This window comes from Culex quinquefasciatus, chromosome 3, assembly GCF_015732765.1.
Source record: "Culex quinquefasciatus strain JHB chromosome 3, VPISU_Cqui_1.0_pri_paternal, whole genome shotgun sequence".
In the NCBI taxonomy this organism is placed as follows: Eukaryota; Metazoa; Arthropoda; class Insecta; order Diptera; family Culicidae; genus Culex; species Culex quinquefasciatus.
In genome coordinates this window covers 158606573-158632442 of record NC_051863.1, presented here as the reverse complement: position 1 = coordinate 158632442, position 25870 = coordinate 158606573, and the positions used below count along the sequence as shown (strand labels likewise).

Below are 25870 nucleotides of genomic sequence, written 5' to 3'. Positions count from 1 at the left end.
TGATCATTATTAATCAAACTCAGTTATACTCAGTTAAATGAAAATTTAGTATTTTTTGAAATAAATAAATCAAATATATTTTAATTAGCTGTTAATAAATCTATCATAAATTAGAAGAGCAATTCTCTGAGGTTCCGGTCATTCGATTTATTTTTGTATTTTAAATCCGGTTGAAACTTTTTGAATGCCTTTCGTACGCCCAAAGAAGCCATTTTGCGTCTTTTGTTTTTCCATTCCATTCCATTTTCCATACAAATTTGACAGCTGTCCATACAAAAATGATTCATGATCAAAAATCTGTAACTTTTGAAGGTTTTTTTTTATTGATTTGGTGTCTTGGGCAAAGTTGTAGGTATGGATAAGGACTACACTAAAAAAATGGTAATTTTCAATTTCACTTTTGTCACTTAAACTTGATTTGCATAAAAACTGTATTTTTTTATTTTCTGATATGTTTTTGGGGACATCAAATTTCAACTCTTCAGAAATTTTCAGAGTGTGCAAAAAATCTTTGACCGAGATATGAATTATTGAATCAATACAGATTTTTTCAAAAAATCGAAAAAATTGTCGCAACAAATTTTCAACTTAATTTTTTTACTAACTTTTTTGAAACTAGTCGCAGTTATTCATTTTTTGAAAATAGTGCCGATGTTTGCCAACTTTGAAAACAAAAATATTTTGGAAAGCTGAGAAAATTCTCAATATTTTGCTTTTTTGAACTTTGTTGATACTACGCTTAGATGTATTGTCATGCAAAGATTAAAAAAACAGGTAAAATTTATGTTTTCTAAGTAATTTTTTTATTTTTTTTAGATCAAGTGCACATTTCAAAAGGGCGTAATTTGGAATGTTTGAGCCAATATTTGCGCTAAATATTTCGGTTTTTTGAAAAAACAGTATTGATTCAAAATGTCATATATCGGTCAAAGATTTACCATAATTCTGCATATTTTTCCGTGTACCAGTGTACCTATTCTTTTACAACTTTGCCGAAGACACCAAATTAATCAGAAAATTCACTCAAAAGTTACAGCTGTTTGAATATTTACATACCATTTTTGTATGGACAGCAGCCAAAATTGAATATTTTAGATAATGACGTTGATTTTTGGCAAGCAGAAATGTTTGAAAAATTTGTGTTGTGATCGCTTGATTCGAATAAAGCATAGAAATTGGATATCCTATTCAATGAATGGGAATATTCCTCTCCAAACTGAGCTAAGCCACGCTAGGATGGCTAAAAATAAAAAATGACTTACTTCTGAATGATCAAATGTTTCTTAAGTTTTGAAGAATGATTCCAACCCGTCTTGTATACCGGTGAGTGGGCCCTTTATTGAAAAAATAAATAAAAAGAGTGGAATACATTTCCTCCTGGAGCTTTATGAAAAAGGTGGTAAAAATCTTTCGGTCAATGTGTGGAAATATAAAAGGTGGAAAGGGGTTCATGTCAATCCCTTGCACATGTCCATTTGAGGGAGGAAAGTGATGATTTCTAGATCAATTCTCCGGGACCATGGTGTGCACTCGCAGCTTAGAACAGTAAGAATGATTTGTGTATGATAAAATACAATAAAATGCAGTGAAATAAAAAAAAATGCATGGTCGGCGAATCATACTTTTGAAGATATTGAAAATCTTGTAAGATGATTAATGGTTACGGTTCCGCTTCGTAAGTGGAAGATCCACTTTATCTCGACTCAAGCCACATGGACGCTGAAGGGTTAACACTCTATGAGTGAATTAATCTGTAGTGATGAAATAATGCCAAAATTATATGAACCACTTTTTCCTTCCCTAACGTTTCTCCTACACACCATACACCATTATATTTAAAAATAACTCGGAGCGTTTTACTCGGTATGTCCACGTCTCCTTCCTCTGCTTAGAATTTTGCGAAATGTGAGTCCGTTCATACAATTTGTGTAATGCAATTAATGTTAGTAGGCCTGGCTACTTTAATTTTGTTGTTTATTTTATTAACGTGACTTTAACCTAACTAATTTAATGAGTGTAATGCATTTGGGGGGTTCTCAAGAGTACTGCAATCATTGATAATGACAAGAAAGAACTTTGGGCGTAGTATAACCACAACAAATATGTCTCCCCCCCTCCTGGGAAAAAATAGAACGGAAACACCCGAAGCTTTTATGAAATTGATTTGATTTTCACGACTTAAAAGTAGTTTATATTTCCAGATCGTAAACCATATTCAGTAGCAATCTTCATCCTAGTGACGACGTCCTCCATACCGCTCCCCGGACATCTTGCGCCCTCCTGACCGTTCACGGGACATCTTGCGCTCTCCGGATCGCTTCTTCTCGGCCGAGTGCTTGCGGGGACGAACCGTAGTGGTGGCAGCAGCGACGGGAGCCGCAGTCGTGGCCGGAGCGGCCGTCGTGGTAGCGGCAACGGTCGTGGTTCCCGGATCAACTGTGGTAGCAGCCACGGTGGTCGTTCCGGGGTCAACTGTGGTCACCACTGGGGCAGCAGTCGTAGCGGCTCCTCCCACCGCCGTTTGGATCAGGGTGAGGATCGTGGTCAGAATGGTGGGGTTGGGCGACGAGATGGTCACGACTGTTCCATCGCTGACGGTGACGGTAACCGATCCGTCGGCATTGGTCGTCACGGCCACGGAGAGCTGGGCCTGGGCAATGTTGACTGTGGCCAGGGCCAGGACGGAGAGGAGCAGGATGGCCTTCATGTTGTGAGCTGGTGGATGCTGTCAGGTGAACTGATGGCCTGGATGAGAGTTCCGAGGTCTTTTATACTAGCATTGGATTAGTTAATGAAAGCAAACCTTGAACTTGCTAATGACGCAAATTGAAAAAATTCAGACAATAAATTTGGTCTGAAACTTTCTTTGTACGCACTTTTATAAACCATCTGGTTGTTCTGCACTGCAAAAGAAGTTGAAGCACCTGGCAGACACCATGTCAATTGCCTCACAAAAACTTCTGAAAACCAGCAGAACAATGACGGACTTCCCTTGAAGGTCCATTCTGGACATCCCGCAGGGATGATGATTAATTTACACCCATCGGGAGGTTTCTTTTGTTGGCCACATCAGCATACAAATGCACGGTTCATTTGGCAGGGACTTGGCTTATCTCCTGCCGCTCTGCATGCGCGAGAGGGAGATTTTTCCAGGTTTTCATTGAGTTGTTGTTGCCGATGACCATTAGCTGGGCTGAGAGTTTGATGGATAGATTTTCGCTTGTGTGTTGATTCCATTTGTTACGCAAATCGGACTCCTGGGAAGGAAAAGTGGCATCACCTAATGGTGTGAACAATGATAAGTCACTTTTTTGTTGAAGTTTATCTCGATGGCTGGAGAAATTCTGTAATAATGCACTCTTTTTGAAAATGATCAGACAATAATGTAATGCATTGTCTTTCACCATTGGAAAAGGAAAGCTGTCTGGCATCCTACAGCTCGATTTGCGTCATTCGAGTGTTTTGAAGTAAATTAGTCCTCGTTATTTTGTTTCATTATAAAAGACCTCGACGAGCATCACCAAACCATCAGTTCAGCACCCACCAGCTCACAAGATGAAGGCCATCCTGCTCCTTTCCGTTCTGGCTTTGGCCACAGTCAACATTGCCCAGGCTCAGCTATCCATAGCCGTGACGACCAATGCCGACGGATCGGTTACCGTCACCGTCAGCGATGGAACAGTCGTGACCATCTCGTCGCCCAACCCCACCATTCTGACCACGATCCTCACCCTGATCCAAACAGTGTTGGGAGGAGCCGCTACGACAGCTGCCCCAGTGGTGACCACAGTTGCTCCGGTTACCACAGTTGACCCCGGCACTACCACCGTGGCTGCTACCACAGTTAATCCGGGAACCACGACCGTTGCCGCTACCACGACGGCCGCTCCGGCCACGACTGCGGCTCCCGTCGCTGCTGCCACCACTACGGTTCGTCCCCGCAAGCACTCGGCCGAGAAGAAGCGATCCGGAGAGCGCAAGATGTCCCGCGAGCGATCCGGAGTGCGCAAGATGTCCGGCGAGCGATACGGAGGACGTCGTCACTAGAATGAAGACTGGAACTGAGCATTTTTTTTATTATGACCTGCTGAAAGACCAATAAATTGAATATTTGAAACCATTTTTGTAATCCTTTATTTTAATGGGCAATTCTCTGCCAACTTACACAGCATTTGCCCAAATCCCTCTTCGATTTGAGAAAAACTTTGTCCTAAGAGGTAATTTTTGAACCTTCGAAAACAGACGTGTTTTTTTTTTCAAATAATTTTCAGCCTGAAATGGTGATGGTTTGTAAATTTGGTGTCTTTTATGTGAAACAAGCTCTTCCCGACAAACTTCGTCTTGTCATTTTTTCGCTCCTTGACGTTTTTAGCTTGTTTGCTTATTCAGCCTCCTGTGATCAAAATTTGATTTTACGTAACTTTTCCTATACAATCTGGAGATTTTTTGGAATCGGTTCCAGAGTGGCCAAAATTGTAACTTCTTGGCGTAAGAACCTTCCTTGGACTTATACGAACCCAACGCAACAAAGAGCACCTCGATCCGACGTTCCGTGTTGAATTGATTCGCGTTCGAACAAAACCGTCGAAATTTTTTATATATATATATATTAATAATTTCGAGAAAAATTAGAATCCTGCGCTCTAATTAATCTCCGCAGAAAGATATCGTCGCAATGGGGAAACCTGTAGAAAAGGCAAAAAAGTAGGCCAAGACGAAAATTATAAAATCATGTTGCTTGTCAATCTGAAAGAAATAGTTGAACTTATGGTGCTGGCTTTCGGTTGCTTGTTGGTTTTAGCTGCAGTTCACTGATTTTTGGTTTTTGGAGACGGAATCTGCGGTTCTGCGACCTTCGCGGCCGGCTTAGTTGGTGGCCTACGTAACGGTGCCGGATTATGAGACCTTCGAGGCCGACCTGGAGGACTTCCTACCAGGTCGGATGGAGGCACAGCGAGCGTTGTTGGCTCCGTCGGGCAGGCTTCCCCCTCGTTGGTGAACTGGCTATCCAGGAATACTCATGCCCTAACGGGACCCTCCTTGAAGGCCTGTTTGAAGGCCAGTCGTTTTTTTTTATTGTGCTAAGAGGCGCAATACGATGGGGGAAAATGGACCCAAAAATTCGCAGAAACATGGTTATATGCAAACCATCAAAAGCTTCGTTTTTTACTCAGAAACAAACCGAATATGATAAAAAATCCCACCTCACGAACCGAAGTACGAGTTATTTTGTTGACTTTTTTTTATTTTTTCATTCATACGAAAACTAATTCAATTTGTTTAACCAATAATAATTTAAAATGCCCCAAGAATGGAACATTAAAACAGCTTCCAAGATCTTCGGTGGCCACATCAAGAACCGTATTTAGGAAACAGCGTAAACTGGTCATGCGACGCATAAAACTTCTTAAATTTGAATGCAGAGTGTCTTCAGTGTATAATTTCGTCTCCTGAACCGGTTCCCATGTTTCCCAGTGGCCACATCCGATTTCCAAAGCCTAACAAAGTCTTCGACCCCTACCCCCTCCCCCTAACTGTGTTACATTATTAGGGGCTCCCATTGTTGCGAAGAGGCCTGAGGCTGAATAATCAAATTTAAATCAAACATAATCCCTGCAATGAAAAAAAAGAAGTTTCTTATTAAAAAGTAAATTTGATTTTCATTATAAAACGCTTACCAACTGAAATGATCGCTATCAACACGAACAAAATTGAGCATAAAAGTAGAGCTGAACTGACAGCAATAAAAAGTAAAAATCTGAACGATTGCTTCGATCAATTGAAAAAATGCTTGCGCTCGTATCTTTGAGACCCCTACATGAAAATCACCAAAACTGATATTTTCTCAATACGCGCAATATAAGATAGATAGATAGGACGCCCGATTTGATGGCATACTCAGAAATTCGAAAAAAAAGTATTTTTTCATCGAAAAACATACAAAACTAGTGTTAAAAATTCTACCATTTTTCGTCATTAATCTCTATGGCAAATTTAATGTACTTTTCAAGCAAAACATTTATTTAAAAATTTCAAAACATTTTATTTTAATAATTCGTACACATCAAATTCTGATGTTCGTTTTCAGTTAATATTTACTGAAAACTGCACTACCTAAATTTTTCAGTTAGTTTTTCGTTGAACTTCAGTTAAAATTGGTATGGAGCTGTTAAAGTTTGCTGAAATTTCAGCAAGTTTTCATTTACTGAAATTTTCAGTAGTGCAGATTTCAGTAAATTTAACTGAATTCAGTAATGATAAATCGGTGTGCATGTTTTGTAACTTTGCAATTTGTTGTACAATAAAAAAACCCTGCAATATTACAAAAAATACGAAATTTTATAATGAAAAAAAAAAAAAAAATCTAAATGAAAAAAAACCTTGTGGGTTATTGCAGATTCAAAAGCACATTGAATTTGCCTTATACAGTAGTTGTTCGGTAACTGGGCGTTGTTCAACTGGGTCATTTTTTAACTGGGCGCTCGATAACTGGGCCGTAGCCCAGTTAAAAAGCAGACAAACGTCAAAAAACCAAAACAAACCAAAATGACCGAGGGGTTAATGGATGCAAAAATCATATTCAATAAATAAAAAAAACTTTTTTCAAACTTTTGTAAATTTCAAGTTACAATTAAATAAATATGAAAAGTAAGCATTGTAAATAAATTTGAGTAACTTTTATTTTTATATTTCATCTGGAAATATTATGCATCGGTGTTCCCCTCGTTATTTTTTGTTCAGCCCAGTTAACGAGCAACATTCGGTGACTGGGCTACGTTCTCAGCCCAGTTACCGAACAACTACTGTAATTACATTCATCAAACCTTGTTCACAGTTGAGTAACGAAAAATGGCCAATTTTTTGACATTTTTCGTATGTTTTTCGATGAAACATATTTTTTTGAACAAGTCTCTTTGAAACCAAGTTTCCAAACGAATGGGGGCTGAACATTGTTAAAAACACGTATTTTTCTAATGTTAAAATTTTGAACCGCCTAATAATATAATTGATGCATTTAGACAAAAATCATTGTAGTCTACAGCTGCATTGATCCGCTCTTTATACAGTTTGCTAGTTTGTTTTAATTGTATCCTTTTTTTAAACCTTCTCCTACATTTGAAATCACTGAATAGCGAAAGCTACAATTTTTTATTAATACCCTGGAACACCGATGGTTTGACACCAATGGTCACTTTTAAGTTTGACACCCGCTTTACACAGAGCTCACACATACTACCAAAGGTTTGTTTTGATGGTAAGTGTAATTCCTGTGTAAAAAGTGACATTTCATCACTTTTAAGTTTGACTTTGTCAAACCAACTAAAATGTGTCAAACGAAAAAGTGACCAACCTCCGGGGGTTGAGTGTTAATTTAAATTGCAAGTATTTAAAATTGAGGTGAAAAGTCACCGATTGTGATTGGACACTCGATAATATTTTCGAAATATTTTTGCTGAATGAATGTAGGTACATGGAAAAGAAAATCTGAATTAATAAAAATTAATCAAAAAAATCTTGCGTTGGTTTTTTTAAGCTCTTGCTTTGAATGTTGCGAGTAAAAATTATTTCATATTTTAAATTTTTCTTTTCCTCAAGTTTCCTCATACAAATAAGATCTAACAATGGTTTTATACAGTCCAAACATAATTATTCGAAGCCTCCGAAGGTTCCGTAGGTTTGTATGGGATTTCAGATAATTAAATCGAGTTGTGCTACTCAAAATACGACAACGCAAAAAATATACTTTCGTCATTCGATTATCCGAAGGCCTCATTCTGGACTATATAAAATTTTAAGATCATATTAAACTACACAATAATCTGAATCAGTCTTAACATGTTCTATTTGTTTACTTGCTCTGGAAGTAATGTTATCAACGTGTAGCTAGTACGGCGTGTAGTATTGTGTATATTTATAGAACATGTACAAAATATTACAATTGATTTTATTGTTACAAGGTAAACATGTCGTATGAAAGGTAGGGTAGTGTATTCATCAATGAGACACTTTTGGTGTTAAACTTGAAACCTACAGTTTTTTTATCAGGTTTTTTTTATGAAAGACAATAGTTTATTGGTCCTTTTGAAAAAAAAAATTCTGGAAATGTTTTTTGTTTTTTTTTCTCATTTCTCATACCCTTTGAAAATGTCGAAGAAAAATAAAGAAATATTAGCCTAGGAGCGAAAATGTATTTTTTGTTCATAATTAACTTTTACATCCCACAATCAAACTTTAATGAATAACTTTGCAAGGGAGCGTCCATAGCCAAGTTCAGTGTTATACAGAAGGGTCACCAGTAGATAAACATTTCCAACAAATGTCAGCCTGGTTGGTTGAATCTACGAAATGTGAACGCCATTTCATCATTGTTACTGCGTGTCTCATTGATGACTACTCTACCCTACTGTTTTTATGATGTACACTGGCAGACAAAGTTTTTTTAATTGTAAAAGGGCGTAGAAAATTGTTTTTTTATGACACAAAGTTTGTGTCAACAAAAACTATCCTATTTTCGTCAGGATTTTTATCTTTACTACCGTAATCTGGGGCGAATCGGGACTTCAGTTTGAATAGGGACAGCAGTTTTTAGAGCACTTAAATCTTTTAAATTTGGAAATGGATGTACACATTTTGTTGGTCTAAGTCTGTACTAACCGAAACCAACCAGAAAAAATAAAATATTGTGCTCCAAAATGGTTAAAACTGCTGTCCCAATTCGCCCCATGTGTCCCGATTGACCCCGGTTTACGGTACATATTTAATTCGCGAACAACTTTTTTGACCAACTCCGTTTGGAAGGTTCGTTTAAAACTAGTAGTTAATGCAACAAGTTGTGAAGCTGAAGATTTTTTAAGCACGAGTCGTACATTTTACAGAAGTTTACCGAGTTGGATAAATACGAAGAGTGCTGATAAAAAAAGTAAAACAATGAATACAACATTTAATTCGAATTCAAGATTTTCCGTACTTTTTTTTGAGAGAATGACAGAAAGAGTAAGTAATAACACAACGGAACTACACATTTCGTTATTTTGTCAAGCTGTTTAGTTTTTAAAGCATTGTTTAAATCCGTTTGATTCTGTGTCAAGTTATATAATCAATATTTTTACTAGACGCATTAAGTAGAGCAATGAACAAGCGTTTTATTTTTCAAAATTTCAAACTGGTTGTCTGCAAAGTAGGACATTGGGCATCATTGTTCACACTGTAACAAGAGTATTAAATTGACGTTTCACACGTAGAGCCTTCTGGGACAAACTCAATTATTAACAGTCAAATTCGTTATCCTATCGAATCAATTTATAGACTGACCCTCAATGTTTGCACAAGCTGTTCTGTTTGCCAAAAATTGCGCAATAATAAGTTGCAATAAAAAAATAAAAATTCAGGTGATATAAAAGACCATTTTTGCTCGCAATAACTCATCAGTCAGTTTGCACCTTCCAAGATGAAGGGTATCCTGGTAATTCCCATTCTGGCGTTTGCCATTGCTGCTTGCGTGGCAAACCCAGCCCAAACAGTCAAACACTCGTCCGCTGAGAAGAAGTCAACCGGTGGTAGGGCCGTGGTAACGAAGGTTATTTCCGGGGGAACTCAAACAACCGGCGGAAATACCGTTACGAAAGTAACGACGACCACTTCCACTGCGGGATCGCAGTCCACCGGAGGTGCTTCATCCAAGGTCACCAAAACCACTTCAGGATCTACTTCCACCACAGGAGGAAGTACAGTCGTGAAGCAAACCAATTTGGGCAAACCAGCTGGAGCTAGTACCGTGGTTACGAGCTCTACAAGTTCGCAATCTTCTTCCCAATCATCCAAACATGCATCTGGAGAAAAGAAAACCGCAGGAGCTCAATCTCTTAAGAAAACCACCGTAACCAAGACAACATCTACGGTTGCTACAGGAAACCAATCCAAGGGAGCATCCTCGGCACAAGTTACCAAAACCTCTTCTGGATCTTCCTCCACAACCGGAGGAAACTCTCAAACTTCTTCGGTTGTTACTTCCAAAGTAATGAAATCTTCCAAATCGTCTAAGAACGGATCAGGAGAAAAGAAGTCAGCTGGAGCACACACCACGGGAACTCAAATTCTCAAGCAATCATCATCGTCGCAAACTTCTGCTTCGGGTGCTCGAATGATCAAACGAGGATCTGGCGAGAAGAGATCTGCTGGAAGACAAACTCTCCAGCGAACATCATCATCGCAGACATCTGGCGGAACTCAATCACTCAGTAAAACTTCCGTGACTATGACTCAAGGTGAACACGGTCATTCTGGAAAAGGACATGGAATGAAGAAAACCACCATGGTTAAGACGACTTCTACGGCAAACTCGGAGAGCGCTGGTGGTAGCAACTCTGTGCAGCAAACTACAACGAACGGTGTTAGTGGAATGAAGAAATCTACCAAGAAGGTGATCAAAACTACATCAACGACTGCCACTGCTCAACAATCAGGAGCAACTACGACGGGAGCTCAGCAAACGCAAGTGCTCAAACAAACGAGCAGTGGTTCTCAACAATCTGGAACTGCAACAAAGGCATGTTCAGATTTTCTCAACTTATTATAAAATTTAAATTACTTATAATCATTGTATTCAATATAGGTAACTCAAACGTCAACGTCAGGAACTCAACAAAGTGGATCGGGTACCTCAACGCAAACTACTTCAGGATCTAGCAGCAGCTCAGGATCTAGCTCATCTGGGAAACGAACGGTAACCAAGGTTTCCAAGAGAGTCGTTAAAAATGTTAAGGCTGGAAATTCAACGGCAGGAGCTGTAACTACATCGCAGGTTTGTATTCGTTTTTAAATTATATATGTTTGTGTTATATAATCTCGTATCATCCAAGACAACATCCTCTGGAACTCAGCAATCTGGGTCAAGTACTGCAACGCAAGCGATCAAGCAAACTAGCACTGGCTCGAGTTCCTCAACGCAAACTAGCTCAGGTTCTACCACCAGCACTGGAGCTAGTTCGTCTGGCAAAAGAACTGTAATTAAGACTTCTAAACGAGTTGTGAAAAAAATTAAAACTGGAACCTCGACGGCTGGATCTGGATCTACGTCAGAGGTTGGTTTTACATTTGAATATAAACATACTTGTATTGCATGAATGATTATAATCCTAGACAACATCCACTGGAACTCAACAATCTGGATCAAGTGCTACTACCCAGACTTCAAAGACGACCACCACTGGAACTCAACCTTCTGGATCAAGCACTGCTACCAAGACTACCAAAACGACAACCACGACCACCAGCACTGGAACCGTACCGGCTGGATCTAGTACTCAGGTGACCAAATCAACATCGACTGGAGCTCAGCAAACCGAATCAAGCACTGCTACTCAGGTGAACAAGACTACATCGACTGGGGCTCAGCAAACCGGATCAAGCACAGCTACCAAGACTACCAAAACGACAACCACGACCACCAGCACTGGAACCAAACCGGCTGGATCTAGCACTCAGGTGACCAAATCAACATCGACTGGAGCTCAGCAAACCGGATCAAGCACTGCTACTCAGGTGAACAAGACTACATCGACTGGGGCTCAGCAAACCGGATCAAGCACAGCTACCCAGACTACGAAGACGACCACCACTGGAACTCAACCAGCTGGATCAAGCACAGCTACCAAGACTACCAAAACGACAACCACGACCACCAGCACTGGAACCAAACCGGCTGGATCTAGCACTCAGGTGACCAAATCAACATCGACTGGAGCTCAGCAAACCGGATCAAGCACTGCTACTCAGGTGAACAAGACTACATCGACTGGGGCTCAGCAAACCGGATCAAGCACAGCTACCCAGACTACGAAGACGACCACCACTGGAACTCAACCAGCTGGATCAAGCACAGCTACCAAGACTACCAAAACGACAACCACGACCACCAGCACTGGAACCAAACCGGCTGGATCTAGCACTCAGGTGACCAAATCAACATCGACTGGAGCTCAGCAAACCGGATCAAGCACTGCTACTCAGGTGAACAAGACTACATCGACTGGGGCTCAGCAAACCGGATCAAGCACAGCTACCCAGACTACGAAGATGACCACCACTGGAACTCAACCAGCTGGATCAAGCACAGCTACCAAGACTACCAAAACGACAACCACGACCACCAGCACTGGAACCAAACCGGCTGGATCTAGCACTCAGGTGACCAAATCAACATCGACTGGAGCTCAGCAAACCGGATCAAGCACAGCTACCCAGACTACGAAGACGACCACCACTGGAACTCAACCAGCTGGATCAACAGCTACCAAGACTACCAAAACGACAACCACGACCACCAGCACTGGAATCAAACCGGCTGGATCTAGCACTCAGGTGACCACATCAACATCGACTGGAGCTCAGCAAACCGGATCAAGCACTGCTACTCAGGTGAACAAGACTACATCGACTGGGGCTCAGCAAACCGGATCAAGCACAGCTACCCAGACTACGAAGACGACCACCACTGGAACTCAACCAGCTGGATCAAGCACAGCTACCAAGACTACCAAAACGACAACCACGACCACCAGCACTGGAACCAAACCGGCTGGATCTAGCACTCAGGTGACCAAATCAACATCGACTGGAGCTCAGCAAACCGGATCAAGCACTGCTACTCAGGTGAACAAGACTACATCGACTGGGGCTCAGCAAACCGGATCAAGCACAGCTACCCAGACTACGAAGACGACCACCACTGGAACTCAACCAGCTGGATCAAGCACAGCTACCAAGACTACCAAAACGACAACCACGACCACCAACACTGGAATCAAACCGGCTGGATCTAGCACTCAGGTGACCACATCAACATCGACTGGAGCTCAGCAAACCGGATCAAGCACTGCTACTCAGGTGAACAAGACTACATCGACTGGGGCTCAGCAAACCGGATCAAGCACAGCTACCAAGACTACCAAAACGACAACCACGACCACCAGCACTGGAACCAAACCGGCTGGATCTAGCACTCAGGTGACCAAATCAACATCGACTGGAGCTCAGCAAACCGGATCAAGCACTGCTACTCAGGTGAACAAGACTACATCGACTGCGGTTCAGCAAACCGGATCAAGCACAGCTACCCAGACTTCGAAGACGACCACCACTGGAACTCAACCAGCTGGATCAAGCACAGCTACCAAGACTACCAAAACGACAACCACGACCACCAGCACTGGAATCAAACCAGCTGGATCTAGCACTCAGGTGACCACATCAACATCGACTGGAGCTCAGCAAACCGGATCAAGCACTGCTACTCAGGTGAACAAGACTACATCGACTGGGGCTCAGCAAACCGGATCAAACACAGCTACCCAGACTACGAAGACGACCACCACTGGAACTCAACCAGCTGGATCAAGCACAGCTACCAAGACTACCAAAACGACAACCACGACCACCAGCACTGGAACCAAACCGGCTGGATCTAGCACTCAGGTGACCAAATCAACATCGACTGGAGCTCAGCAAACCGGATCAAGCACTGCTACTCAGGTGAACAAGACTACATCGACTGGGGCTCAGCAAACCGGATCAAGCACAGCTACCCAGACTACGAAGACGACCACCACTGGAACTCAACCAGCTGGATCAAGCACAGCTACCAAGACTACCAAAACGACAACCACGACCACCAGCACTGGAACCAAACCGGCTGGATCTAGCACTCAGGTGACCAAATCAACATCGACTGGAGCTCAGCAAACCGGATCAAGCACTGCTACCCAGGTTACCAAGCAAACCACCACTGGATCGACCACCAGTACCAAATCATCTGGAGCAAGTACCGCGACCAAGGCTACAAAGACAACTTCTACGAGCACGCAAACAACTGGTGGAAGCAAGGTGACGAAGACCGCTAGCGGAAGCAAGCAAACTGGCTCAAGTACTGCAACAAGCACGGTTACCAAGGTAACTAAGCAAACTTCTACAGGAACGCAAACAGCCGCGTCGAAGAAAACGGTTGGAGGTGATAGAACAATTACCCTGGTTCTGAAGGAGATTAGAACAGGAAAGTCTTCCTCTTCGGCATCCAAGTCCAAGAAGGTGTCCAAGTCTTCGGAAAGTAAGAAAATTACTGTTGGTAAACAGGATGAGCATTTCGAAGGAAGCATTACTCTGAAACGAATCAAGTCTTCATCTGGAGTCAAAACTACCGGAGAGCGTTCGATTGGAAGCTACAAATCGCATTCCGAGAGAAGGAAGGTTGTTGAAGAACATCACGAGAGGAGACACGATTCCCAAGATCAGTTCGAAGGTAAATTTGCGCTCAAGAAGGTTCAATCGGCCAAGGGCAAGAAGACTTGCGACTGTGGCAAGCAAGAGTTCGGAAAGCATTCCAGAGATGAGCACGAGCACTACGAAGCTAAGTTTGCCCTTAAGAAAACGCACTCGAGAAAATTGTCCGAAGAGGAGTCCGAGGGAAGCTTCGAATCGCAGGAGCGACATGGAGAAAGAAGGCTGTCCGAGGAGTACTACGGAAGAGGACATGAATCATATGACCACTCCGGTGAATATCGTGCCCATAGACGTTCGGAGTCTGCAAGAGACTACCATGGATCTGGAAGACGCTTCAGTGGAAAACACCGTTCGACTGGACACTACAGAGACTGGCAATCGTCTGAGGAGGAATACGGAAGAAGACGGTCTTCGAGCCGTTCGTCTGGAAGGCAATCTGCTGGAAATGGGTTTGGTGGAAATGGTTTCGGTGGAATCATGATTGTTAACCAGCCTGGTGTTTACAATGCCTGAGTCGATCGGTGATTTTACTTTTCATGCAGTTCTGAATTGTTGTCTTTTCTATTAAACTCTATCTTTTTCTTTTCTTTTAATAAAATTTCTTCAAATCAAGCAAGTATTTGGTAACTGTTTTTTTTAAATATATAATTTAAACGTGTTATCGCATTTCGGCCAATTGAGTATCAGTTTTCATCGAGCAGTTAACATGTTTTTCGAATCCACTAGAATTTTTATTTTTACTGAACTTTAAGCTTGTTTTGCTAAACGAATTACCGTTTTCAACAAGCACAACTATGAATACGAAAGAAAAAAGAATGCAATTTAAATTGAAATAGGTTTATTAGGTTTCAAAACACTTATATTTTTTTCGAATCAACAGTAATAAAAAAAACTACATTTAATAACGACGACCTCCCTTACGCTGCTTTGAACGTCCTCCCGAGCGTTCGCTGGACGCATGCCCGCGTCCGGACCGTTCGTTGGAGCGTACTTGCTCTCCTGAACTGGACTTTTTCCGTCCTCCAAAGTGTTCCTCTGATATTTGCTCCGAAACTTGCCATGGGCCACCGTTCACCTGGCCCGCTTGTCCTCTTCCGTTGCGCTCTCCAGATTGAGGTTTTCTCGAATTAAGCCGACCTTCGGAACGCTCGTAAGATCCTTGGTCCTCTTTGGAGGACTGGCTGGACACCGCCTGGCTTGCAACTGAATCTTGGCCGGAAGATGCTCGCTTTGCCTGATTTTCAACCTTTTTCGCTTGTGAGGTTGACTTCGAAACTTCGAAACGTCCGTTCAGATCATCGCTTGACGAGTTGTCTTTGTCCGAGCTCTGCTCGATTTTCTTTGTTTCCGCTCTAGTTATCTGCCGAATCGGTTGAGCTCCGGAAGTTGACTTCGATGTGAGTTCAGATCGCTAGTTAAGATCATCGTTGGGCTTTACTGGTAGAGTTTGCTTGGTAGCCTGCGCTACAACAACAGTTTTTTGCACATTGGTGCTTGCGGTTCAAGCTTGCTTGGGAGAGATTGTTCGAGTTCCTCTCGGTAGTGTCCTGTCCCTTAGATGTTTGAGAGACAACTTGGGTAACTTCGATACGTTTTTCATTATCTTTGGTAGCCTGTTTGGTAGCGATTTTTACAACTTGGGAAGTCTTCTGTCCAGCGTTGGTTGAGATAGTTTTTTGTACTTCAGTAGGTTTGATGTCGATAGAATCCTTCCTGTCCACCTTGACCGCAGGAATTGCGATGCAAACAGTGATGGCAGCTGCCAGGATCGTTAGAAGCAGGATACTCTTCATTTTGGATGACACAAGTTGGCTGATGAATTGGTTGTTGAGGGTGTGTCTTTTATACCAGCGTCGTGCAACTGTCGAGCCCCAATGGTCTTGAATGAAGTATGATGCGAGGAGCGGATTTTTTTGTGACGTCAATTTGAACGGCACGTGCAGCACTGCTGGAGGTCATCTGCCAGATGTGAGAGTTTGTGTAACGTAACAACAAAGAATTTCATTCAGATTAACAATGAGGAAATAACAACGTTGATCAATAACAAACTTTGTTGCTGTTAATGTTAATCTCTAAGGTCTTATTTTGTTGATCTTCAACTATGTTTACATTTATGCTAAATTTGATTAGGATTTTTTTTTGTCGCTGGTATGTTTTAACAATCCAGGTCCTTGATTTTTTTTGTGGAATTTTTGTTTGATAAAGTCAGCGTTCCTTCGACAACACAGAAATTGCTTGTACAGCTCCAAACATATTGCAATTGACCTTAGAAGCTACACGTGTGGAATTTTGACGCAATCAAATATTGCAGAGTCTTCCGGAATGGTGCTACAATACTTTCATTTATCTTCAAAAATTTCACATCGAAAATCGATTGATATAAAAGTCCACACCTTCCAGAGCCAATTCATCAGCCAACCTGAGTCATCCAAGATGAAGAGTATTCTGCTTCTTACGTTCCTGGCAGCTGCCATCACTATTTGCATCGCAAATCCTGCGGTCAAAGTGGACAAGAAGGATTCAACTGACAACAAAACTTTTGAAGTGCAAAAAACTATCTCAATCAACGTTGGACAGAAGACAAGAATCGCTACTACAGCCGCTACCAAAGTGAAAGTTCCGGACACCAAAGATAATGAAAAACGTATCGAAGTTACTCAAGTTGTCTCTCAAACATCTAAGGGACGGGACACTACTGAAAAGGATTCGAACAAACCCTCCCAAGGCGAATTGGAACGCAAGCAGACCACGGAAATGGAGAAAACTGTTGTGGCATCTCAGGCTACCAAGCAAACTGAAGCAGTGAAATCCGTTCCTCAAACAGCGGAGCAAAAGATCAACGATGATCTTAACGAGCGCTCTGGATCTGGATCAACTTTGAAGTCAACTTCAGAGAAAATAACCGTTTCGGCTGGAGCTCAACAGATTGGGAAGACTCAAGATACCAAGCAATCAACAGTAGGTAAGACAATTAGGGTGGAAACAAAGAAAATCGAGCAGAGCTCGGGAAAAACGACCAGCGATGATCTGAACGGTCGTACCGAAGTTGCAAAGTCAACCTCGCAAGGTAAAACGATTTCTGTTGAAAATAAGATAAAGAAAGCTTCCGCAGGTCAAGTTGGTAAGAAATCTACTGTTGAGATTCAAGAAGCACCTCAAACATCCGGAACCGAATCCGAGCGTCCCGAAGTTAGAACCACTTCCAAGCGAACCTCATCGGCCAAGAATGTCGTCGTGGAGCGTCTCGTTGCAAGTCAAGCGGTGTCCAGTAAGTCCTCCGAAGAGAACCAAGGATCCTACGAGAGCTCCGAGGATCGGCTTAATTCGAGGAAATCTCAATCTGGAGGGCGCAACGGAAGAGGACAAGTGGGACAGGTGAACGGTGGTCAGTCCAGCGAGCGTTCTGGAGGAAGGGGAAGCTCCAACGAACGCTCTGGAAAACGTTCAAAGGAGAGTTCTGGAGGTCGCCGTTATTGAATTTGCTATTTTAATTGTGGTTAAAGAGAGTATTTAATAAATTTGTTAAAAATCAACCTTGTTTTATAGATCCTTCCCAATGAAAGCCTCAGGACCTCGAATGCCATCGTCACAGGAAAATACCCGGGAAAATCCCGCTCCCTGGAAAGAAAAGCACTTAAACTAGTTTTGCCCTCGCTCGAGATTGGATGAGTTCGGAAAAGAATAAGAAATCAGACCGAAAAAATATCCTTAGAAACTGACGCAAATGCCGCACTCTGTGTCTGTTTCTGTCTCTTTCTTTCTGCGTGCGCGAGTGTAGGCTCAGTAGCGAATTTCCGGCAGGATTAATGGTGTGTGAAATTAAATTTCCCGCCCAAGAAGCCTACAGGCGGTGGAGGCTGCGACGTGCAACACTTCTTCCCCGAATGATGCGCTGCTGCTGATGGAGGGCAGCAAACACTCGGGGGGAAAAAAGCAGTCGAGAATCCCCGGGAAAATCTCTATAACTTTTATGCTCGCACAACTCTTTCTTTTTAATTAAAAAAGTATGTGGCTGACCCCCTCACCAGCTGGGCGCATGCTAAGAGGGCAGGAGATGCGTTCCGAAATGGCTCCCCAGTTCTTACTCGGTATGGAGAGAAAAAAAAAGTTTTATTTGGAAAACCACACACACACACACCACTTTTGGGAACTATTCAGTCACTTGAGGATGCAGAGCACGCGAGGGGGTCCTCTTGAAATTGAGAGGTTGATAGAAAAAAATGGTAGATTGATCCACGTAGAGATAGTGGAGTTGATTTACGTCAACTATGGTTTATAAAACTCATAATGTCTGAAAACACACTACAGTTTAACCAAAACCAATTAAAAATATTGAAATTTTGAGTGATTGTGATTGTTTACATTAAATTATTGTGTATACAATGTCAAATGCCGAAGATTATGATCATATTGAAAAAATAATTTGTTTATCTCCATAAACAGTGAGTGAAGAATCAATTTCATGATTTACATAGCTCATACACACTTTTGATTTTCGAGCTCGGCAGAATTCTGGCGAAAATAGAATAACTGATTTTTTCGGTAGAAAAATGCCGAACTTTGGAAATTTAACTGTCAGTTTTCGCCGAGAATTATGTAGAATAACTCACATTTTGCCGAGACTAGACAAATATTTCTGTCTAGTGAAAAGTTGTTCTGATCTCGGCAGTATTCTGCCGATGTTCGGCATAATTATCTGGGTGCGTACATTGGAAATTTACAACATTTACTTTTACGATTCTCTGCTTCAAAACGATAAGTTGAATTGATTTACCTTTTCTTGAATTTTTGAATCGCAGATACAAACATTAGGTTGAAGTTTGTTTCACAATTTTTACGACATTAGGAACATTCGAAAAGATCGGAAAATTTTACGACTGTTTCATATTTTAACATTGAAAATCGGACCATTAGTTGCTGAGATATCGACATTCGAAAATTGTGTGTTGTTTTGGTGGGACTTAGAAAACATCAATTTTCCTGTTTTAAACCTTTGCATGGCAATAACTAAGCAACTAACTTGAAAACGGTGCACTTTATCAAAATTTCACTAAAGTACTTTTTGATTGCAAATTTGATTTTACATCGAAATTGAACTTGAAAAATTTTTGCGACCAATTTTTCGATTTCTTGAAAAAATCAGTATTGATTCAAAAATTCATAACTCGGTCGAAGATTTTTTGCACAACCTGGAAATTTCTGAAAAGTTGGCATTTGATGTCCTCTAAAACATATCAAAAAATAAAAAAAATAAAAATAGTGTTTTTTGCAAATAAAGTAAAATAAAAAATCACCAAGTTTTTTTTTTTGCCGTGCATCATTTTTTTTTCAGTGTAGTCCATATCCATACTTACAACTTTGCCGAAGACACCAAATCGATCAAAAAAATCCTTCAAAAGATACAGATTTTTGAATTTTCATACATCATTTTTGTATGGCCAGCTGCCAAATTTGTATGGAAAATTATATGGACAAACTAATGATGCAAAATGGCTTCTTTGGGCATACCGAAGGCACCAAAAAAGTTTCAGTCGGATTAAAAAATACAAAAAAATCGAATGACCGAAATCTGAGAGAATTGCTCATTTGATTTTTTGTTTGAGGAAAGGAGAGAAAAAACCATGTCCAATTGCTTAATAATAGGAATCTGTATGGCTATCGCCTAGGCCTACCAAATAAAAAGCCAAAATTGTAACGTCATTTTTAAAAACAATTTTTGAAAGTTTTGAAAATAGCTGCAAGAAATCAAACTTAATTTACAATTTTTTATCAGAGAATTTCTCTAATGGTTGGAATTCTGTTACCAATTTGCGAAATATGACTGAATCTATGTAAGTTTTTCGATTTCCAAATTTAAAATATTAGTAAAAATATTAAAAAGCCGTTATCTGACTGAAAACGCAATAATGAATGCTTTACAATGTATTCTTAATTCTAAACAATTATTTTTTCAATGGATGTTTGGCAATACATGTTTTAACCTTTTTCAGCGATTTTTTTTTCGAAAATATACTGGTGTTTATATTAATAAATTGTAAATAGTATTATCTATTGAAAAGTTTTTTTTTTAATTTAAAACAGAACATGGATTTTCATTGATAGTTGAGTTTTTCAAGACAAACATTTCAAAAGGTCGTAATCTTTTCAAATGTTAGTTTGATTTTTTTTTTAAATATTGTTCTCGAAAGGATCGGAAAATTTCACGAATGTTTTATTTTTTAGCATTGAAAATCGGATTATTAGTTGCTGAGACCGACATTAGAAAATGAAGGGTTTTTTGGATGAGACCGTGGTGTAGGGTAAGCGTAATTGCCTCTCAGCCAGTCGGCCTGGGTTCAATCCCAGAAGGTCCCGGTGGCAAATTTTGAGACGAGATTTGTCTGGACTAACCTAAAAAGGTTAGGTCGTTAGCTCAGTCCAGGTGTAGGAGTCGTCTCCCAGGGTCCTGTCCTGGTGGAGTCGCTGGTAGGCAGTTGGACTAACAATCCAAAGGTCGTCAGTTTGAATCCCGGGGTCGATGGAAGCTAAGGTGTAAAAAGAGGTTTGCAATTGCCTCAACAATCAAGCCTTCGGACACCTAGTTTCGAGTAGAAATCTCGCAATCGAGAACGCCAAGGCAATGCTGTAGGGCGAATAATTTGATTTGATTTTTTTTTAAATTTCAATTCTCCTATTTCTTTTTCTTTAAGCTACTTTAAGCTACAGCAACCAGAAGTTCAATATCCAATGTCCTTAGACAACTTTATAGAAAATTTTCTGAACTTTTCAAACAAATGTTTTCAGAAATAGTCACTTATGGTCACTATTTTTTTTAAACGGAATAACTGCATATATTTTGCTGAAATCAATCTTTCGGTGGCTATATCTTCAAAACAGAGCCCTTTACCAAAAATCTTTGAATTTTCGAAGAAAATTCATTTTTACATAAAAAAATAGGAATAGAAAAATTTATGCGTGAAATTTCGATTTTTTTTAAAATCACTTTATTTTTTTTCAAAAAATCATAACCTGGCGGAAATTTTTTAATTTTGTTTGGCTGGTTTCAGATCAAAGTCCGCCTAAAGGAGAAAGATGGTAGAATGATTCAAATAGTTGTTGACAATATATTTATTGATTTTCATCCAATCTGGTTTTATCATAGATCCATGATTACCCATAAAAAATAATTTTGAATGATGAATTATCAATATATTGCATTTGATATGCTTACAGGTATTCTACCACTAGGGTGCCCAGAAAAAATGACCCCCTGCTCTACAAGGGTAAAACGGGTTTTTGGGTTATTTTAAGCATCTGTGCAAATTTTGAGCGAAATTGGTTGAGATTAACCCATTTATACCCGAGCCTGAAGTTGGTGAAAAAAAAAAATGCTTTTCATACATAAATGACATTTTTACATCGCTTATAACTATTCAGGATCGAGTTTGCCAGCGTTGGTATATTCAACAAAGTTTTAGAGCATTAAATTTCCAATGACAATCACACTTTTGAGAATATTTGGATGGAACTAGCGCACCATGCAGACCAAACAGTAAGAAAATTGGGGTTTTCATATATTTTTTCGATTTTTCCCATGCAAACTTCACCCCGAGTATCAATGAATGTTGACCGATTTTGCTCATATTTGGCTCAGAGTCCTAAAATTGCACAAGGAACTATATTCGGCTTGTGGAGCGAGCTTTTGAGAAAAAGTCCCATATTCTGGGCACCCTAACTACCACTCAAACATTTTTAAAATTAGGTCGCAGAACTCGAATTTGATGTTAAAAATAAAAATAATGGAAAATGCAAAAAACCTTAGAATAACCGAATTTTGTGTAATCGAAACATTGAATAATTGAGGCTTTGGATAATCGATTCAGGGCTGTATATAAATTGAATTTTTGAAAAGATTTTCAAATTATCAGATCATTGATATTATTTTGAAGGATCGAAATATCCAAAGCACCCATTTTGTTAATAATTGATCGATGATAAAGCAAGCTAAGAAAAAGAATTAGTAGAACCAGCAACATTTATGCAACAAAGTAAAAATATTATCATCTCTTTTTAATTATTTCCTTTATCACAATCTGATATGAATCACATATTTAAGACTCCTTTTCAAACATATTAAAATTTAGTGATCTGTAAATGGATGTAAATGCATTATTTTCTCCCAAAATAGTAACTTTCAAAAGGGACATTAAAAGTGTTACCCCAGTGCATCAAACGTTCTTTTATTCCACCCAAAAACCGCCTTTTCCTTCCTAGATCTTTTTTTTATTTCTCGTGGAAACAAAAGAAGGAAAAGCCCCAAATATGGCGCCCCGAAAGTTGCGTCCAACTCTTGCCTGCGCCGAGGTCCAACTTTAAAATAAATCTCCCGAGTCTGCAAAGTTTGCTGGTGCCCTGAAGTGGACCCCTTCCCGGGAGTTGGAATTTTTTGGGAATTTTTTTGTTCGCTTAGAAACTTCTCTGCTCAGGGCAGTTAATGATGGCTAAAAAGGCCGGGGGTTCGGCGAAATGGGTTTGGGAGGGGGTAGTTTAAGTACACATGCACCGCCACAACCCTTACGCTTGAAAGCCCTTTTGGCGGCACAGTTCGCTACTAAACTTAGATTAAGAGAAGTAAATTTTTAATCAAAAAGTTGTTTTCTCCTCGGGGGAGCAGTGGCTACGCGACCTCACAGTTGGTGGATGGTCTTTTTTTTGGGGAGGAATGCGAACGACTTTTTCCTGGTGGAATATGGTCTGTACTTCTGAATTCTTTGTTATTAGTAATATATTGCGGATCATATTAGAATTCATGGATAATTTCAGCTCTATTCATTATTAGTAGTTCCTAAAATTTCTCTCCACAACTCTCTCGAAATTAAATAAAACGCTTTGATCCCCAAGAAACGCGGAATCCCACCGTTCAATCGCTTTTGAAGCGGTTACGCCGCGGAATTCAAAATTAGCCAATTTCGGAGCTTTACTTTCCAAATTGAATAATTCGCCCCGAAATCCGGGAAGCACTTATTGGAAAAAACTAAATTTGATTGAAGTGTGCGCGACGGAGCGAGGGTTCGTGTCTTCGTTTTTTGGTCCAACCCACAGCAGATTGTCACTTTCATCCGGGGGCCAAATCCAACCCACTCCAACCTTCTTCCCATCGGAGACATCCCGACGAAAAGACCAATCAACGGCGGCTCAACCCCCTGTCTTCGAAGTTTCCACTTTCACTTTACCGTCGCCGTCGTCGGATCTCGCTTAAATCGAAATCGATCTTGGAGATTTTTCCACGAAATTAAGGGGTAAGGGAGTTGGTTTTACACCCAACGCTGCGGATATTGTCGCCTTCTTCTTGGTGTAGTGTTTTTTTTCTCCAGGGCCTTTGATTAAGGGATAACACTGGCCGCCCACAGGTCTTGGTGGGGGAGATTGGCTGGGAGGACATGGTGACAGCTTTGTTTTCATTGAATAAGGCCGATGCAAATATTTAAATTTCAAATTTCATAAGATTTTTTAATAAACCCAAACATGCTAAAAATGATTTTAAACGCAGAAGAATGTATTTTAATTTGATTTCAGCTGGTTGCACTTGAATTTTCATTGAAATTTTGAAGTTTATTGTAAATTTTTTTTTGTCCCCTGATTTTTCGGGCCAATTTTGAAGGGGGGGGGGGCGGGGGGGGGTTGACAAAAACTTTTAAAAATATTTGTACCAGCCTTATTTGGTTATGAATAATTATTGCAAATAAATAAAAATTGATTACAACTTTAATGAAAATCTAATTCTTCTAGAGTAATCTGATAAATAAATGATAGTTTTAACAAGACAATAAATGTTATAGTTTCTTAAATCAAGAATAGGGGCCAAGATAAGGATACTGAGCAATTCTCTACGGAAAAGGTTTTTTTGAATTCCGGCTGAAACAGATTTGATGCCTTTGGAATGCCCAAAGAAGCCATTTTGCATCATTAGTTTGTTCATATAATTTTCCATAAAAATTTGGCAGCTGTCCATACAAAAATGGTTTATGAAAATTCGAAAATCTGTATCAATACTGAATTTTTTTTCAAAGAAATCGAATTATTGGTCGCAAAAACATTTTCTTTATTTTTCGATGTAGAATCAAATTTGCAATCAAAAAGTACTTTTTTGCAATTCCGTCGTGAAACTACTTACTTTTCCTGTTATTCTTGAACGACGAAATAGGCTACTTTTCTGTACCAAAAATAACGGAATCGAATAGCAACACTTTTCAGCACTTGTTTTGAAAAGTAACACTTTTCAACATTGTTTTGATTTAAACGATTTATTGACAAAATATATGAAAATTTGACAAAAAATTTCACTCAGGGAGTGTTTTTTGGAATTGCAAAAAATGTTGTATGGAACTCGTTGCAAAACTTGATTTTTTCAGCACTCTTCGTATTTATCCAACGAGGTTTACGGTTGTACGACTCGTGCTGAAAAAATCTTCTTTTTGCAACATGTTGCATAAACTACTATTTTCGAAGTCTCACCCAAACAACCCATCACTTTCTAATGGCGATCTCAGCAACTAATGGTTCGATTTTCAATGTTTAAAAGTGAAACATTCGTGAAATTTTCTGGTCTTTTCGAAAAAAAAATATTTTTAAATTTTCAAAATCAAGACTAACATTTCAAAAAAGCGTAATATTGAATGTTTGGCCCTTGTTTGTTTTGCAAATCAAGTTTTAGTGACAAAAAGTAAAATTAAAAATTACCAAAAAAAATTGTGATCGTGTATATTTTTTTGTTTTTTCCTTATCCATACCCACCTTTTTGCGGAAGACACCAAATCGATCAAAAAATTCCTTCAAAAGATACAGATTTTTGAATTCATATACCATTTTTGTATGGGCAGCTGCCAAATTTGTATGGAAAATTATATGGACAAACTAATGATGCAAAATGGCTTATTTAGGCATACCAAAGCCACCAAAAAGTTTCAGTCAGATTTGAAAATACAAAAATTAAAATTAAAGAAAAAATATCGATTTCGTAGAGAATTGCTCTATTTTAATAAAAATAAAAAAATTATATGAAGGAAAAGCATGACTATAAAAAAATGGAATAAGTTTAAGAAAATGAAGCAAATCATTTTGAAATGTTTAAAATATGTGATTTTTACACTTGCGCAAAAGGTCACTTTTAATTTTCGAAATTACTTTTATTGAAAATTACATTGATAATCAAACCAATAGTTTTCGAGAAATCGCAAGTTGAATAAATTGAAGGCTAATTAAGTGACCTGAGAAAATTTAGTTTGCACCAAATTTAACTTTAAAAAGCTGTATCTCAGCAACCAGCAGTATTACAAACGTAGTAGAAAGAGAAAATTGTAGTAAATGATTTTCAAACCATTTTTTACGGGAAAGAATTGAATAAAAATAACATTTTTCGAAAAAATAGCCTTAGAATACTGATAGCTTGAAAATGCACCCCTAATCAAGAATGAGTAGTGTCATTTTTGATTTCAAAACTGATTTTGCATCTTTTAATGATTTTGGAAATTTTGGACAATATGTTTGATTTTAGTGATTAAATGTCGAATAAAAAAAAATCGGAAAATTATTTTTTCACGTGTACCTGCATTTTTGT

General features: G+C 39.6%; 1 protein-coding gene and 1 long non-coding RNA gene across 8 annotated transcripts; one reads left to right on the top strand and one right to left on the bottom strand.

Annotated features, from left to right (window-relative positions):
* Window positions 1-5227: 5227 nt before the first annotated feature.
* On the bottom strand, window positions 5228-5781 carry LOC119770243. Its single transcript, XR_005278730.1, has 2 exons — window positions 5679-5781; window positions 5228-5613 (listed from the first exon to the last, which is right to left on the bottom strand). It is a non-coding gene; the product is annotated as an uncharacterized LOC119770243 (long non-coding RNA).
* A 3657-nt stretch (window positions 5782-9438) lies between these two features.
* On the top strand, window positions 9439-14855 carry LOC6045944 (mucin-22). Of its 7 annotated transcripts, none has more exons than XM_038263903.1 (6): window positions 9439-10546; window positions 10613-10801; window positions 10860-11081; window positions 11140-11541; window positions 11599-13296; window positions 13354-14855. In XM_038263903.1, exons 1-6 carry the CDS (start codon window positions 9449-9451, stop codon window positions 14785-14787), a joined length of 5043 nt encoding a protein of 1680 aa, XP_038119831.1. In that variant the 5' UTR covers window positions 9439-9448; the 3' UTR covers window positions 14788-14855. The 7 variants fall into 7 exon arrangements, with proteins under 7 accessions (XP_038119831.1, XP_038119829.1, XP_038119833.1 ...); XM_038263901.1 differs by having other exon boundaries at window positions 11140-11775; window positions 11833-13296; XM_038263905.1 differs by having other exon boundaries at window positions 11140-12417; window positions 12475-13296.
* Window positions 14856-25870: the final 11015 nt, after the last annotated feature.

Bases quoted from the DNA above. Each gene is read 5' to 3' on its own strand.
- LOC6045944 (XM_038263899.1), top strand. From the start codon at position 9,449: ATGAAGGGTATCCTGGTAATTCCCATTCTGGCGTTTGCCATTGCTGCT. The intron at 10,547-10,612 runs GCATGTTCAGAT...TATTCAATATAG, and splicing joins AATCTGGAACTGCAACAAAG to GTAACTCAAACGTCAACGTC. The intron at 10,802-10,859 runs GTTTGTATTCGT...GTATCATCCAAG, and splicing joins GAGCTGTAACTACATCGCAG to ACAACATCCTCTGGAACTCA.